Source organism: Diceros bicornis, chromosome 1 (assembly GCF_020826845.1).
Source record: "Diceros bicornis minor isolate mBicDic1 chromosome 1, mDicBic1.mat.cur, whole genome shotgun sequence".
NCBI classification, from domain to species: Eukaryota; Metazoa; Chordata; class Mammalia; order Perissodactyla; family Rhinocerotidae; genus Diceros; species Diceros bicornis.
The window spans coordinates 63,827,114-63,844,993 of NC_080740.1; the positions used below are offsets into that span (position 1 = coordinate 63,827,114).

The 17,880-nt window shown below is 33.6% G+C and overlaps 1 protein-coding gene across 5 annotated transcripts in view; it reads left to right on the forward strand.

The window, feature by feature from the left end:
• TCERG1 (transcription elongation regulator 1) overlaps positions 1 to 17,880 on the forward strand; it is a 65,949-nt gene that overhangs the window by 23,636 nt on the left and 24,433 nt on the right. For 3 of the 5 annotated variants that reach the window (XR_009220460.1, XM_058543352.1, XM_058543368.1), the window contains 6 exons: positions 11,645 to 11,805; positions 12,963 to 13,019; positions 13,169 to 13,235; positions 14,330 to 14,380; positions 15,779 to 15,914; positions 16,736 to 16,825. Coding sequence is in view for 4 of the 5 variants with exons in the window: in XM_058543352.1 (XP_058399335.1) it covers positions 11,645 to 11,805; positions 12,963 to 13,019; positions 13,169 to 13,235; positions 14,330 to 14,380; positions 15,779 to 15,914; positions 16,736 to 16,825 (562 nt within the window). In the remaining variant the exon portion in view is untranslated. The remainder of the gene's footprint in view (positions 1 to 11,644; positions 11,806 to 12,962; positions 13,020 to 13,168; positions 13,236 to 14,329; positions 14,381 to 15,778; positions 15,915 to 16,735; positions 16,826 to 17,880) is intronic. The other 2 variants (XM_058543357.1, XM_058543376.1) reach the window with 1 other exon arrangement.

Sequence of the window (17,880 nt, forward strand, 5' to 3'; positions counted from 1 at the left end):
TAAGTCTTGTAATCTATAGGTTCCCTTCCAACTTGTTTTCCTTCTTGTTTTAGTTACTGAAAAAATAAATGTTTTTTTTATAGAGACCCACAGTCTGGATTTTATTATTGCATCCCCATGGTATTGTTTAATAGAGTACTCCATTCCTGAATTTCCTACAAACTAGCAAACAGATACAGAGATGTGATCAGATTCGGGTTTGATCTTTCTGGCAAGACTAGTACATAAGTGATGTACCTTTCCCTCAGGATGCATCTAGTTGTCTCTTTTTTTGTGATGTTAGCAGCCATTGCTGATTATTATTGCCTAGATGAGTGGTTTTCAGCTAGGAGTAATTTTGACAAGATTTTTGGTTGTCATAACTTGGAAGGTGTTAATAGCATCTAGCATCTAGTGGGTAGAGGCCAAGGATGCTCCTATATATCCTACCATGCACGGGGCAGCTCCCTACAAGAATTAATTATTTGGCCCAAAATGTCAGTAGTGATGAGGTTGCAAAACCTGGCCTAGATCCGTTAAATCATTAAGAATTGGAAGTGGCGGTAATGTATTTCTATCATTTCTTTCCCAGTTATTAACTGGGATACTTAGAGGTGCTTCCCTTACCAACTTTGGTTATTTAGAGATATACATTGTATAGCAAAGAAAGGATTTACTGGTTTTCAGAATGATGAGTTGGTTTGAGTATTACAAATTCACAGATTTAACTGTATTTTGTATGTTCTTATTCCATCGTAATTATTATCCTTAGTGATGTTCAGTTGTTTCATCTTTGGCGAGGTGAAGCCTCTTAAGGTTGACTCCTGAGGTTTTTTTTGTTACAGCTCTATCTTCGATACCTTTGTTGCTTTCTGCTCCGCCAAGATGTTCCTAGCTTATGTCATGTATGTCCTGTCTCAGACCTAGATTCAGCCATTTTTCCAAGAAGCCCTGTTTTCTTTTTGTGGGAAGTGGCATTTATAGGCCACAGTGTAGGGTCTAGGGATAGTTGTTACTACTGAATTAGTCATTATTTTTATACCTCTTTGGTAGACACAGATGGAAGATAACATGTTTAAAGATACATCATGAGTTCACATCATTACTTGCAATTCAAGTCTACTACAAGATTTTTACTGAACCTCATCATCTAACTTAATTCAGTATCTCCTTTCCTGCTGAAAATCATGTTTCTGAGTGATAGCAACATAATTATTTGCTTTTCTCACAAGTCACGGAATAACAATACAAGCGCTATCTATCACTAACAATGTGGTTACTGAAGAGAGTTTAAGCTTTTTTTCTTTTCATTTATTTTTATGTTTAGAGTCTATCACTCCAGGGATGGGGATGTATAGTTAAGTTACTGTGTTGTAAAGGCATTTGGAATAGTTATTTTCTATGTAGTTATTCCACTAACTTGATACATAGGCTCTTTTTTTAAAAAATAATTATGCAAAATACTTATCTGCTTCCAAAATCAAAGTTATGAAAACAATCTGTATTCAAAGAATGTATTCGTAGGTTGTTTCTCTGTTTGAGTATTTTATATGAAAAGCTGTTAACCAACTCTGAACCCCACGAGTCTGGACCTCCGTGGGCTTCGTCAATTTTCAGACTTAGATCTGTTCTCAAATTAGTGAAATTTTCTTTTGGAATTTATTTAATTATTGCTTCTCTTCATCTTTTTTTTTTTCCTTTTCTGAAACATTTCTCATTGGCGTGTCAAGTCTCTTCTATTTATTATCCTCTAAACCTCTTACTTTTTCCCTTATGATTTATATCTATAGTTTTTGTGCTCTACTTTGAGTTATTTTCTCATTGATCTGGTAGGCTGTTATTAGAAAAGAATATGTGAATGCATTAAAAAAGCATACAATATGGAAGAATTATATGAAGTAAAAAATTGTGGAATTCCATCTTCACCAAGCCTCCTCATTAATAAAAGTTTGGTACATATGCCTTGTGAACCTTTTCCTGTATTGTGCTTTATGTACGTATGTGTAGAGGGGTGTGTGTGTGGTATACATGTACATTATAGTGTCTTAAAAAAAGAATATTACTCAGTAGTGTTTTTTTCTAAATATGTCTCATAAATTTTGCAATTTTAATATCTCTAAATCTACTTGTCATAGCATAGTTTCTGTTGCGTGAAAATGCATAATTTTCCTACAAATGAATGATTAGGTTCATCTGGTTTTTGTGGATTTTTTGCCCCTGGCATTACGAAAGTTGCTGTTGAGGACATCGTTACACATATTTCTTTGTGAACACATGCAAGTATTTCTGTTCGCCTGATTCCTAGAAATGAAATTGCTGAATCAAGTGGTATAGCTATTTAAAATTTTAATGGATATTACTAAGTAGAACTCAGAAAGGATATTTTTTTGTTGGAGAGAGGAGGGGCTATACCAGTTACTTTTCCCAACAACAGCCTGAGAGTACCAGTTTTCCCTCACTCCGACCAGTATAGGGATATTCTTTTTAAATCTTTGGTAACGTGATAAGAAAAGGAATCTTGGGGGCCAGCCCAGTGGCATAGTGGTTATATTCGTGCACTCCACTTCGGTGGCCTCGGGTTCACGGGTCCGGATCCCAGGTGTGGACCTACACACTGCTCTTCACGCCATGCCGTGGCGGCATCCCATATACAAAATAGAGGAAGATTGGCACAGATGATAGCTCAGGGACAATCTTCCTCAAGCAAAAAGAGGAAGATTGTCAACAGGCGTTAGCTCAAGGACAATCTTCCTCACCAAAAAATAAAAATAAAAAATAAAACGTAAAAAAAAAGAAGAAAAGGAATCTTACTATATGTTTCCAGAACGCTGGTGTAAATGAACCTATTTTATGTTTATTGGCTGTGGATTACCTCTTCATAGTTTTCACATATCTTCTTATCGACTTGTCTTTTTCTTAATATGTGAGAGCTTTTTATGTATACTGTTGTTAACCGTTTGACCTTTACCTGTATTAAAATTTCTCCCTATCTCTTGATTTTTGTTTTAATATCTGTCATATATAAATTTTATATTTTGATGAGGTCAGATTTATTGATCTTTTTATTTAAACTTCTAGGTTCTGTGTCTTTCTTAGGAAGCATCTCCATCCACCCACCACCCCCCAAAATGCAACTGTATGTTCCTAGTGCTTTTACGGTCCATCTGAATACATGAAAGATAACCACTTGTCCAAATTATCTTCCAAGTTCTATCAATGAAGGAGTGTATTATCAGTGTCACTTTAATTCCCTAATTCGTTATTTTCCATTTCTTATAAAACAGGTAAGTGCTAACTTTAAGCTAAACAAATTGTTCAGCTAAGCACGGTATGCCACTTCATTTGGATAATGAAATTTTTATTAGTCTATTTCTTGATATCTTCAAATGTTGCTCTTCAAATTACTGTTTCTTTAGAGATAAGTTAAGCTAAATGTAAAACATGAAGTTTCATGTTTCCCTTACCTATGTTGGGATTTTTTTTCTGGTATTTTACAGCATTAGTTTGCCTTTTTTTTTTCAATTAGTAAAGAGAGGTCAAAATTAGAAGCATTTTGTATTCTCTAGGATCAGTGAACTTTAGTTTCTGGTTCTAAGAGAGTTTTTAATGTTTTGACAAAAGTTTTTCAAGGTCATGGGCCAACTGTCATTTTTTTCATTGCTCACTAAGATTGCATCACACAGATTTAGCTTGCAGTTATTTTCACAGTCTCGTGCAAAGTGAGGGGCCGCCCGTATTTGCCGTGCTTTATTTGTCTATAGTTTTTGTTGGGTTTTAACTTATGAGAAATTTATCTTTGAACTTTTAGTCGCTTTTCTATTTACCAAAAGTGGCACAGGGCCTTTATTTTATTTATTTATTTACTTAGCTGCTTTGTTTCTATATAGGTTTTTTTTTTTTGTTTTTACTTGCAATATTTTATTATGAAAAAATTAAAACATAAAGAAACATTAATACAATGTTTCTAGAACAGTGAACATAATATATTGACCACCTAGATTCTGCAGTTAACATTTTATCATATTTGCTTTATCACTTATCTATCCATCCCTTAATGCATCTGCCAATCAGTCTTATTTTTTTGATGCATTAAAAGTTGCAGATATCAGTACACTTCACCCCAAGCACTTTATCATGCATATTTTTAGCACAGGGCGGTTTCCTGACATGAGAATTCTTTGTCCATATTTTTACTGTTAATTTTGAAATGTCCCGACAGCTTCTCACTCCACATTTACCACTAACACCATTGGAGCTATGTTAGCACACTGAAGCACGCTGAAGCCAACATGAGTTAATAGAATAGCATCTCCATCTTAAAGTAGTTACTGCTGTTAATAAAGATCAAACAGTGTTTTAGAAACTGGCATAGAAAATTTAGGCTTAGATTTTTCCCCCCAATAAAGTTAAACATCTAACAAGATGGCTTAAGTGTCTCAGGATGGTTCTAATGGAAATTCTTGAGGAGAATTCTACATTGAATAGTTGGATGAAAATGATAACACTTGTGTCCCCCATCCCTGCTTTTAACATTAATTGTAAAGCGAGGTCGAAACTAAAAGCATTTTGTATTCCCTAGGATCAGTAAGCCTTAGTTTTTGGTTGGATTCCATGACAAAAAAAGTATCTAGTCCATTTCCACAAAAGATTTTGGTTTGGTAGTACATTATACATTTTCTCTTTATTTTTTATTTGTATTATTGGGGTACAATTGAAGTACAGTAAGCTGCATATATTTCAAGTTCATTACCGCAATCAAGGTAAACATTTCCAGTAGCCCCAGAAGTTTCCTTGTGTTTCTTTCTAGTCCACATCTCCCTCTATCTCCATCCCTAAGCATCCCTCTGCTTTCTATTATTATAGATTACTTTGCATTTTCTAGAATTTTTATATCAAGAATCATATATACTTTTTTTGTCTAGCTTCTTTTTAAAAATAAAGATAATTCACATACCATACAATTCACCAATTTAAAGAATACAACTTAATTGTTTTTAATATATCCATAGAGTTATCCATCCATTACCATAATCAATTTTAGAACATTTTCATTACCCCAGAAAGAAACCCCATGTTCGTTGACAGTCACTCCCTATTTGCTGTCACCTCCCTCAGCCATAGGCAACCACTAGTCTACTTTCTGTCTAGATTTACTTATTCTGAACATTTCATATAAATGGAATCATATGATATGTGGCCTTTTATGACTGGCTCGGTAATTTCTTTCACTTAGCAATAATGATTTTGAGATTCGTTAGTTTGTTCCTTTTTATTGCTGAGTAGCATGCCTTTGTTTGAATATGCCACAATTTGTTTATACATTCACCTGTTGATGCGCTTCTGAGTTGTTTCCAGTTTTCTGGTATTCTGCTCCTAGATATTTGCCCATTTGTAATAGCCAAAAACTGGAAACAGTTCAGTAAATTGCAAATGAAATGGCTGTGAACATTATCGTATAAGTTTTTGCGTAGACATGTTTTTGTTTCTCTTGGGTAAATAACTAGGAGTGGAATGGCTGGATTATTTGGCATATGTGCTTAACTTCCTAAGAAACTGCCCAGTTGCCTTCCAAAGCAGTCCTACCATTTTGAAATTCCCATCAGCAATGTATGAGAGTTCTAGTTGCTCACCATCCTCTATAACATTTGACATGCTCGGTTTTTGAACATTTTAGCCGTTCGAATGGGTGTGGTTTTAATTTACATTTCCCTGATTACTAATGACATTGAACGTCTTTTCACATGCTTATTTGCCATTCATATGTTGTTTGTAAAGTATATGTTCATATCTTTTGCCTACTTTTTATTGGGTTGTTTTTCATATTATTGAAGTGTAAGAGTTCTTATATGTTCTTGATGTGAAAGTCCTTTGTCTGATTTATTTTTGTGAATATTCCCCTAGTAGTCTGTGGATTACCTTTTCATTTTTTTAATAATATCTTCCAAAGAGCAAAAGTTTTTAATTTCAGGTTCAATTTGTCAATTTTTTTCTTTGTGGTTTGTGCTTTTTTGTGTGTTAAGAAACCTTTCCCAACCCCAGGATTACAAAGATTTCCTCCATGTTTTCTTCTAGAAGTTTTATGGCTTTAGAGTTTACATTTAGGTCTGGAATAGTTTTGTGTTAATTTTTGTGGATGGTGTGAAGTAAGGGTCCATGTTCATTTGTTTCCTATATGGGTAGTGGATCAGCACCATTTGTTGAGAAGACTTTCCTTGTTCCGTTGAATTGCATTAGTACCTTTGTCAAAAATTACTTGTTTGAGTCTATTTCTGGACTCTCTGTTTTGTTGCAATTGATTTATATGTTGGTTTGCCAATACTGAATTGTCTTGATTACTGAAACTCAAGTTTTGAAATCAGGTAGGGTCAATTTTTTTAAAAAAAACATTAACTTGGTTTATCTGTATTCTTTGCATTTCCATGTAAATTGTGGAATCAGCCTGTCACTTTCTATCAAAGAAAAAAAGCCTGCTGGAATTTTGATTGAGACTGCATTGAATCTATAGATAAATTGGGGAGATTTCACATCTTAACAAGATTGAGTCTTCCAATCCATGAACATCATTTATCTTTCGATTTATTTAGGCCTTTAATTTCTCTCAGCAGTGTTCAGTGCAGTGTTTTAGACATATTTTGCTAGATTTAGTCCTAGGTATTATGTTTTTTGGTCCTACTGCAAATTAGATTTTTTTTAAATTTCATTTTCCAGTTGATTGCTGTTAGTATATAGGAATACAGTTGATTTTTGTATATTTACTTTGTAGCCTAGAGCCTTGCTAAATTCATTTATTATAGTAGTTTTGTAGATTCTCTGGGATTTTCTGTGTAGATAATCATATCTTCTGCACTTAGGAGCATTTTATCTCTTATTCTCTGATTTTTAATGCTTTTTATTTTTCTCTCCTTATTGCTAGGACTGTCAGTACATTGCTAAATAGAAGAGGTGAAAGTGGGCATCCTCGCCATGTTCCTGATATCAGGAGGAGACAGTTCAGTCTTTTACCGTCAGATATAATTAATATGAGCTATAGGTTTTTCATAGATACCCTCAAATAGTTTGAAGACGTTCCCTACTATTCTATGTTTGTTAGTGTTTTTATCATAAATCTGCATCTTTTGAAATGAGTTAGTTTTACTTCTTCATTCTTTTAATAGGGTGAATTACATTGATTTTTGAATGTTAAACTAGCTTTGCATTTCTAAAATAAACCTTGTCATGATGATTAACCTTTTTTATATATTGTTGGATTTGATTTGATTTGCTAATGTTTTATTAAGGATTTTTACATCTATATTCATATGGGATATTGAATAGTAATTTTGTACTGTTTTTGTTAGGTTTTGGTATTGGGGTTATGCTGGTTTTATAAAATTAGCTGGGTGGTGATTGGTGAATTCTACTCCTCTATTTACTAAAAAAGTTTGAAAGATGATGTTACTTTTTCCTCACGGTTTTATAAAATTAACAAATAAAACCATCTAGGACTAGAGTTTTCTTTTGGGGAAGGTTTTTGATAACATATTAAACTTCTTTAATAGCTATAGGACTGTTCAGATTTTTTGTTTCTTCTGTCAGTTTTGGTAAGTTGTATTTTTCAAGAAATTTGCTTATTTTGTCTAAGTTGTTGAATTTGTTCATATTATTCTCTTAATGTCCTTTAAATGTCTGTATGATCTGTGCTGATAACCCCTTTTTTCTTTCCACGTAGTGGTGATGTGTTCTCTTTTCTTGATCAGTCTAGCTAGAAGTTTGCCAATTTTGTTCGTCTTTTCAAAAAACCAGCTTTGGGCTGGTTGTCTTTTTTTTTTTTTGCTGAGGAAGATTCACCCTGAGCTAACATCAGTTGCCAGTCTTCTTCTTTGTGCTTGAGGGAGATTTCCCCTGAGCTAACATCTGTGCCAGGCTTCTTCTATTTTGTATTTAGGTTGCCACCTCAGCATGGCCGCCGATGAGTGGTGTAGGTCCACGCCCAGGAACCAAACCTGGGCCGCCAAAGTGAGGCATGCCAAACTTGACCACGGGCCACGGGGCCGGCTCCCCTATCTTTTTTTTTTTTTCTTTTTTAATTGATTTCTACTCTCATCTTTATTATTTCTTTCCTTCTGCTTACTTTGGGTTTACTTTACACTTCTTTTTCTTGTTTCTTCTGATTGACTCTTAGGTCATTAGTATTAGTTGTTTCTCCTTTTCTAATATAAGCATTTAAAGCCATAGTTTCCTTTTAAGCACTGCTTTAGCAGCATCCTACAAGTTTTGATGTGTTGTGTTTTCATTGCCATTCAGTTTGTATTGTTTTAAAATTTATTTTCTGGTTTTGTCTTTGATTCATGAATTATTTAGAAATCCGTCCTTTCATTTCCAGAATTTGGGGTTTTTCTAGATATCTTACTGTTACTGATTTAATTGCCCTGTGGTCAGAGAATGCACTTTTCTTTGATTTTGGTACTTTGAAATTCATTAAGACTTTTTTTTTTGTTCAGCATATGATCTATCTCAGTACTGTTTGTTTTTGGGTCTGGTTGGTCTATCAATTGCTGAGAAAGAGTGGCATGGATCTACTATAATTGTGGAATTGCCTATTTCTCTCTTTAATTTGGTCCATTCTTCATCTGTTTCAAGGCTCTGTTAATAGACTTATGCATTTTACAATTGTTACTTGTTGCTGATTGTCTTTTTTATCATTGTGAAATGACTCTATCTCTCATAATATGCTTTGTTTCAAAGTCTGTTTCATCTGTTATTAAAATAGCCATTCCTGTTTTTATGCTAATTGCATGGTATATCTTTTTCCATCCATTTACCTTTCTCAACCTTTCTCTGACTTTATATTTGAAATTTGTCTCTTAAGACAGCTTATAGTAGTGTCTTGCGTTTTTATCCACTCTGTCTTCTTGCTTTTTAATTGAAGTGTTTAGACTATTAACATTAATGTAATTTTTCATATGATTGGATTTAGATCTATTTTTTCTGTTTGTCTTCTCTGTTTTTTGTTACTCAGTTCCTCCTTTACTACCTTCAGTTGAATTATTTGAATATTTTTTAGCATTCCGTTTAATAATTTATTGGTTGGCTTTCTGGTTATATCTCTGCATTATTTTTGAGTTGTTCTGAGTCCCATTTGCAACAACATACCTAACCATCATAGTCTACTTAGAGTTATTATTGTACCACTTCACATAAAATATGGAAACCTTGCCACCATATAGGTTCTTTTTTAACCCCATACCCACTTACTTTTTTGTTTTGTTTTTGTTTTTGTTTTGTATTTTTTTTTTATTGATGTTTTAATGGTTTCTAACATTGTGAAATTTTGGGTTGTACATTTTTGTTTGTCCATCACCACATATATGACTCCCTTCACCCCTTGTGCCCCCCCACCCCCACTGCCCTGGTAACCACAGTCCAGTTTTCTCTGTCCATGTGTTGGTTTATATTCCACATATGAGTGAGATCATACAGTGTTTGTCTTTCTCTTTCTGGCTTATTTCACTTAACATAATACGCTCCAGGCCCATCCATGTTGTTGCAAATGGGACGATTTTGTCTTTTTTTATGGCTGAGTAGTATTCCATTGTATATATATACCACATTTTCTTAATCCAATCGTCAGTCGAGGGACACTTAGGTTGCTTCCACTTCTTGGCTATGGTGAATAATGCTGCAATGAACATAGGGGTGCATAAGCCTCTTTGGATTGTTGGTTTCAGGTGCGTTGGATAGATTCCCAGTAGTGGGATGGCTGGATCATAGGGCATCTCTATTTTTAATTCTTTGAGGAATCTCCATACCGTTTTCCATAGAGGCTGCACCAATTTGCATTCCCACCAGCTGTGCATACCCACTTACTTTTATGTTATAGTTGTCACATGCATTACTTCTGTATACATTGAAAACCCCACTGGGCAATGTTATAATTTTTCATATGTATTTTCAAGAACTTAAGAGTAAAAAAATACCTATGATATTTACCATTTGTTTTTTCCCTTCATTCCTAAAGATCCAGGTTTTCCTTTAGTATCATTTCCTTTCAGCCTGAAAAACTTTGTTATAGAGCAAGTCTGCTGGAGATGAAATCTCTTAGTTTTCCTTCATCTGAGAATATCTTTTTTGCCCTTGTTTCTGAAGGATATTTTCACTGTATATAGAGTTCTGGGTTGGCAGTTCTTTTTTCCAGAGCTTTAAGGATATTGTTTTACTGTATTCTTGCCTCTGTGGTTTCTGGCAAGAAATCCATGATCATTGGGCTTGCTCCCCTGTTTGTATTGTATTTTTTTCTTAGCTGCTATCATGGATTTTTCTTTGCTTTGGATTTTCACCTGTTTGATTATGTTGTGTCTAAGCATGGTTTTCTTGAAGTTTATCCTGTTTGAGGTTCACTGAGCTTTATTATTTATGTCTTTTACCAAATTTGGAGGTGCTTTTTGGCCATTATGTCTTCAAACTTTTTTCTGCCCCCAATATCCTTTTCTCCTTCTGGGATCCCAATGACATGTATGTTAGGCATTTTGATATAGTCCCATAGGTTCCTGAGACTCTATTCATTCTCTTTTTTATGCCCTCTGTTCTTCAGATGGGATAATTATTGATCTGTCTTCTAATTCACTGATCATTTCCTCTGTCATCTCCATTCTGCTCTTAAGCCAATCCAGAAAAATTTAATCTCAGTTGTATTTTTCATATCTAAAATTTCTGGGTATTTTTGGTTTCTTACAGTTTCTATTTCTCTGCTCAGAGAGAGAGATAGAGCTTCTATCTTTTCTTTCATTTCAGATGTTTTTCTGTATTTCATGAAGCCTCATTATAATTGCTGCTTTTTAAGTCTTTGATTATTTCAATAATAGAGGCTTTGTCTGATAATTTCAACATCTAGGTCACCTTGGGCTTGGCAGCTGTTGATTAACTTTTGATTATCTGGCTACAAAGACCTGATTTCTTTTGGAGTTTTAGCTGCCTGTGCTACTGCCACTCGAGCCACTGTGCCACCCTCAGGGCAGAGGTTTAAGGAAGCAAAATGGGAAATTGACACCCTTGCAGTTGCTTCTCTAAATTTTGACTCTCCTCCATACTTCTATTTTTTTTTAATTTACAGAGTCCTTGTGTGTTTGTGTTTTCTATTTTGTCTGAATTTCTATTTGTAATTAACAGGAAAAGTGGGCTGTATGGGCTACAGTGCCATAGCACAATTGGTCCTTCCCTTAATGTTTTATACCAAATATAATCAGATATTAAAGGCTTCATAGAAGGTTGCATTTGAGTAAGTAATTCTGGTTTCGTAGGGAATATTAAGAAGTGTTATGTAATAGATTGGGTGCTATGGTCTGCTCTTTAGCTTTAGAACTGCTTAGTTGCATTATTATTTGTTGCCATTAAACTTGTCTGTTGTAATAGGTTAAAATGTAGGACTCTCAGATTGAGTGTGCCAAACTAAGTTCCTGAGCATTCTAAACCTTGATCACGAATTGCTTTGCTTTTCCTGTTTTTATCAATTAATACGTTAAGCTGCTGTTTTAACCTGAGCCAGTCAGCTCTTTTGTGTTCTAAAAATCATGTTTGGTTTATGGACATGTGCTTCCCCACCATCACCACCTCCCCTCTGACAAGATGACAGTAAAAGACTTAGTTATGTTCCATAACACAAGAAAATGATATTTGAATCAATTCTTAGGTGTGTTGTTTGGACTGGTGATGAGCGGGTCTTCTTTTATAATCCTACCACTCGTCTTTCTATGTGGGACCGACCTGATGATCTTATTGGAAGGGCGGATGTTGACAAAATTATTCAGGAGCCCCCTCATAAAAAAGGAATGGAAGAAGTGAAGAAACTAAGTAAGTTTTAAATTAGGAATTTATCCTTCAATTTTAACATTCTTTTAATATTTTGACAGAAAATGTGAGGCCATTGAGAAAAACTTTCTATTTTCAAGGAATATAGGAAATTTGAGAAATGGAAAATAAACTAATATGCTAATTTGAGTTCAGTAATAGGGATAGAAAAAATAGAGAATTTGGATAAAAATATTTTTTGTAAAATATATATGTATTTTTTTTAACTTATTGTCAAGATTTCAGTTGTATATATTGGTACTACTGATAGTCACCTTTTGTGGCTAGTCATATATTTTTTGAAATAATCAAAACCGTGCAGAGTTTTTAAAAATATTTTAGTGTTTACTAAAATTTTGTAAAATACAAAATTTTGCAAAAATACAAAAGCTTAGTGTTTTAAACTAGATGAAATTTAGGGAGGGTAAGCCTTATTCCTGAGAATATGGAGACACTTAAAGCTTATTAAGAGATTATCTTTTAATGTTCAGACAGCATTCCAGTATATATAATGAAGACAAATATTTGTACGTAATTTTTATTGCATATTTTTTAGTGTAATTTGCCCTTGTATTGATATGATTGTATTTTTATAGAATCTTCCCTTGTAGTATAGAAGCATGATAGATAAATCATTTAGTACTTCAGATGAAACAAATCCTAATATGTGTCATTCATAGTAATTGAGAAATCTTCATGGATTGTATTTATGTGGTACTAACATTTTCTGCTTCCAAGTGATTTATAAATCAGTGAAACTTAGTCCCCCTGGTGCTAAAGATACCAGGCACCAGTTTTTCCCCTTCAGCAATATCTGTTTTATAGCTGTAATATCGATAATACTTTATAACCGTAGTATCGAATCATGCCAAAAAAGTATGTGATTTGCTTTTGTTTTTATGAATCTGTTTTCAAAGATTCAATCCATTTATTTGATAAATACATGCATCATAAAGAATCATTTCAAAATGAGTTGAAAATTTTATGTAAAGGGAGGATTAATAGAGGAGATATAGAATTATTATGCTTTGTTTAATATTCTATAAAGGAGTGAATGGTATGGGATGGATATTTTATATAAACAATACTTTTTTAAAAGAAAAGATTGTGTAATATATGCATGTAACCATTCATAATAATATTTGAAATGTTTTTGCCAGGGCACCCAACCCCAACGATGCTGTCCATCCAAAAGTGGCAATTCTCTATGAGTGCAAGTGAGTGAACTAACTGTAAATTGCAGCTTCTTTTTAATACTATTGAAGGGAGTGTTCTGGTAGTGGGTAGCAGGATTCATACCTAAATAATTCAGTAGTTGCTTGCTTATTTTTATTCTGACAAAGTTTAATTAAATTTCATCTTACAGTTAAAGAAGAACAAGAATTAATGGAAGAACTTAATGAAGATGAACCTGTTAAAGCCAAAAAACGGAAGTAAGTAATACCTACAGTTTATGTAATTCAGGTAGATTTTAGCTTTTAAAAGTTGATTAGGGTCACAGTTAGTTTGTGATTGGGACAGGTAATGTGTATGTTGTTAGGAGACAGGAGTCATGATTGCTTTCTTAGGCCTGATATTAAAAAACTTTGCTTACAGTCTAGAAATGGTGTTCCTTCTGTTACTAGATTTCTAAAAGATTTGGTTATTCAAATATGTCTTATAAAGCCAAATGACATTTTAGGAATTAGTTGATAAATTATTTTTGTACATTCATTAGGCCTGAATTTTATGAAAAATAAATTTCCTTCCTAATATATACCCCAACAGACACTATTGCAGAAATCTCATAAATATAGACAGAGACTTCTGTCTCTCTTTATATACTTGTCAGTTCCCTAGTCCTTGAGTCTGTGGTCTTACTTCTGGTGAAGAGGGAACCCAATGAGCTTAGAAAGTGCTCTGAGAGAGAGACTACTATAAGTGGAAGCATTAGCTTGGCCAGTGCTCTAGAGTTGGGTAAAATATAAATGTTACTAGTTATGGGAGGTGGAAGGGTGGGGTAGAGGGTGTTTGTGTGTGGGTGGGGGAGGAATGGGACCATTATTTAGCAGCAAAAAGGAAAGTTTGAAGACATTATTGGAGACTGGTTGATTATAGTCCTTATCTGAAAAGGACAGATTGAATGCAGCCAAATTATGGCAAAGAGAAATCAGTAAGACAACCCCTATCAAGGGTGGTTATTTTTTAAAAATTTCTTTATTGGCAACAACCTTAAAGAAATTAAGATATTAAAGAGAGTCATTCATAATCGGCCACAGTAACAAAGCTGTTTTCATTTTTGCAGTTGACTTTTTAGTTTTTGACCAAATGTATAAGTATTTTTATTTAGTTGTAATCAATTGATTTTGTGTTCTTTTTTTAAAAAATCTAGAATAAGACATTTGTTTTCTTAATTATTATAAATGACTGTATTCATTCTGTTTATGTACCATAATTTTGGATGTTCCTACAATGTTAAACTTTTAGGTTGTTTTTAATTGTTTGTTCTTATAGACAACTCTGTAAGGTTTTTAACTGCTTTTATCAGGAGAATGTCAAAGAAGTCCTTTATGTGGATTGCCCGAGCTTCTCTATTTAGGTACAAAGCTAAAAGCCTATTTTTCCTGGCTTAGTTTTTCTTTATTTCTTTTATTGAGATAGATAGTGATAGTTTGTATTGTGACATTTTCATTTACTATAATTCTATAAAGGTTATTTGTTTTCATTAGTTATATTTCTTGGATGTCTTTTAACTATTTATTTAAATAGTTCTTAAATTATTATAAGAGGATATATTGTTTGGCAAATTGCTTTTACCTGTTTGTTTTGTGCATATCTTAGGTCACAGACTATCTCGCTAAGTTCCTGCAGGTCACGGACTAAGCCTTCTATTTCTTTTGATTCATTCCCTAAGTTTTTAATTACCTCTCACTTACCATATTTGTGAGTTAGCCTTAGTTGCATTTAAATCTCCTGGGCTATCTTCACTTCCCTGTATAGCATGCTTCTGCATTTTCTTGATGTCCTATTTTCCTAATTCCCTTAAGTTTATGTAGGGAATGTGAACCAGTTTTATTTTTATACTTAGCAGATCATATTTAAGAAGGAAGATCTGCTCAGACACACGTGACTGTTACTGAATTACTTACTTTTTTTGATTATTCACATGAACTGGCCTTCTTCATAGTGCAGATGTTTGAGAGGTGACTCGATTTCATGTTTACAATCTCACTTGAGTACCATACAGCAACAGGGTTGCCCTTAGCCCTGAGGTGCATTTGTGGAGGAACAAGAAGTAGTTTAGTCATTGATGAACAGTTCTAATTCCACCTAACCACTCCTGGGCCTATGTTGCTCTCTGGGACCTGTCCTTCAACTTAAATCTCAACTTATCACCCAGAAAGTGAGTAAAAAAAATGTCAGGTAGGTAAGGTATATATCTCACATATCCACTTGGCCAAGTTTGCAGATATTTTAATTTTAGTTTCAAAATAAATATTTGCGATTACTAAGACTTATACCAATTTTTATTAGATTTTAAAAAATATTTTATGCATTTATTCTGTAATACATTTTGGAAAATACTGTTTTTCCTATATCATTTCAAGAACTAAAAATTACGTTCTGTACTGTTTGATTCTAACACACAAGAGTTTTACTGCAATGTTAGATAAGTTTTTTGTGTTTTTTTTTTTTTTAGTAAATTAGTTCATTTTGTGTATCAAATAGTATCAGGGAGAGATAGCACATTAAAAGTATATATTTTTTCTAACAAAGTAGCCATTGTAACATCATTAGAAGCTCATTGTAATATTATTATTATTATAGTGAAAGTTGCTTATCCCTTAGAGTTCATTTGAAACCCTCAATATAATTTGTTTTTGCCAAAAATATGCTGCTCAGTAGTGAGTCTTGAATATTCCATTGCTTGTAAGATTTTAGTAAGATTCCTTATTAATATTTTGTCAGTTGATGCCTCATATTTTATTTTTTATAGGAGAGACGATAATAAAGACATTGATTCAGAGAAAGAAGCTGCCATGGAAGCTGAAATTAAAGCTGCCCGAGAAAGGGCCATTGTCCCTCTGGAGGCCCGAATGAAGCAGTTCAAGGACATGCTGCTAGAGAGAGGGGTCAGAAAACAATCTTTGGGGGAGATATTTCTGTTTTGTATAAGTAATATAAATATGTCTTGCTAAAAGGTCAAATCTAAGGTTAGTGCTCATGTTGTGGGGGGGGGATAAGGGAAGCCTATCAAATTACTGTACTCTTTTTCAAACAGCCTTTTCCTTGGCTAATCATATCATATTTAACTAAATGCCATTTTACTATCCTTTTAAGTACAAATAACATTTAACATTTATTGGGTCATTAAATTTTGGTGAGTAATATAAGACGAGTATTAACATTACAGAATGGCGGACTACTTGGGATAGGTAAGGTTTATACGATTCTTCCTTTAATATTTTCAGAATGGCTTTTGGTTAAAGGAGAACTGGTACTTTATGATATTATTATTAATGAAACTTAATTGAGAAGAGATTTCAACCTTTTAGTTATATTCACAGATTCATTTGAATAAGTAAAATTGTTCAATTTTAAATCACAGCATTGTTCACAAGATTGGAGCAAGCATGGGAAATCAAAATGCAAATCTTCAAGGCTTTTTCTGATGTACTGGTTTTTAAAATGTCACACAGTAGTGGTTATTTTAATAAGTAATTAAGTGTGTGTTATTTCTATATAATATAGAAATGTTCAGAGCCAATTAGTGTGGAAATTTGCTATTGCTAGCCTCCCACTGCTTGTCATTTATTAGTGATGGAAACTTCACTATGGTTTTTATTATGTCTCCTTTTTAAGCAGATGTCCTGTAGATTTCAAGCAAAATTATATGACCTTTATGTTTTTAGAGCAAATTTAATTATGAGGCAATACATATTTTATTTTAAAGGTTTCTGCTTTTTCAACATGGGAGAAGGAGTTGCACAAGATAGTTTTTGATCCTCGGTACTTACTTCTCAATCCTAAAGAGAGGAAACAGGTAAAAGGAAAATCACATTATTTAAGAAATGTATGTCCTTTGCCAGCATAATTTTTAAATTGTCAGGAATAAATTACCATTCCTTTTTCCCCTAACACAGTACTTTAAAAACAGTTTCATATCTTAGAACATAGTCATCCTCTCTGTGGACATTTCTGCCTCAGAAATACTTGAATATTTTTGCCCTTATGGGCAGTCAGCTATTGCTGTATGCGCATTTTGTCCTTATGCCTCATATACACTGAGGTTATATCTAAGAAGGTTTCAAGATTCATTTCAAATGCATTTATTAATTTACTTTTTATTGGGCATATGATGCAAATTTGGAGTAGAAAAATAGCAAAATACAGATGAGTAAAAAGGAAAAAAACCCACCTATTGTCTGCCCAACAGATAGGACCATCATTGAACACCGGTTTATAGCCTTCCTGACCATTGTGTGCTAATCTATACTTATATATGTGTGTGTATTGTAGATGGACAACACTTGAAGACATATTTATGTCTCACACACACTACACACACAAAGTCCACATCTAAGTGGCATTTGTTAAAATGTCTTTTCATCATAAACTTAAGAGAAATGATGGACACTTCAGGGTCTGTGCTGAACTAGAATTGCCTTGTTACTGAGTTGCCATTTATTCTTATGATGATTCATTGACACATATCATCTCATGGTGATTGCTTCTTCCTCTAAAGCATTGCACACTTCCAACTTAGATAATTTCTGAATTACCTGGGTCACCCTGTCACTGATCTCTGTAAAATGGTGAGTATGTTGAACCACTTGCTATAGTCCTGTTGAGCTACGAGATTTCGTTTGGTAACAGTAGTGTCCATCTTCCATATTTATAATTTAATGGTTAGAATAATTCTCTACACAGTTTATGCCATTATGCATGTAGGTCTAAACATAGACTTTTCATAAAGAGAGGAAATTCACGGTGCCAGACATGTATTTTAGTGCTTGTAACAGAAAGGCATGACTTTTCAAATATATTTGCACCTGCATTTCAAGCATAGTAGTCTTTTTTTGTTTTTTTTAACAATTT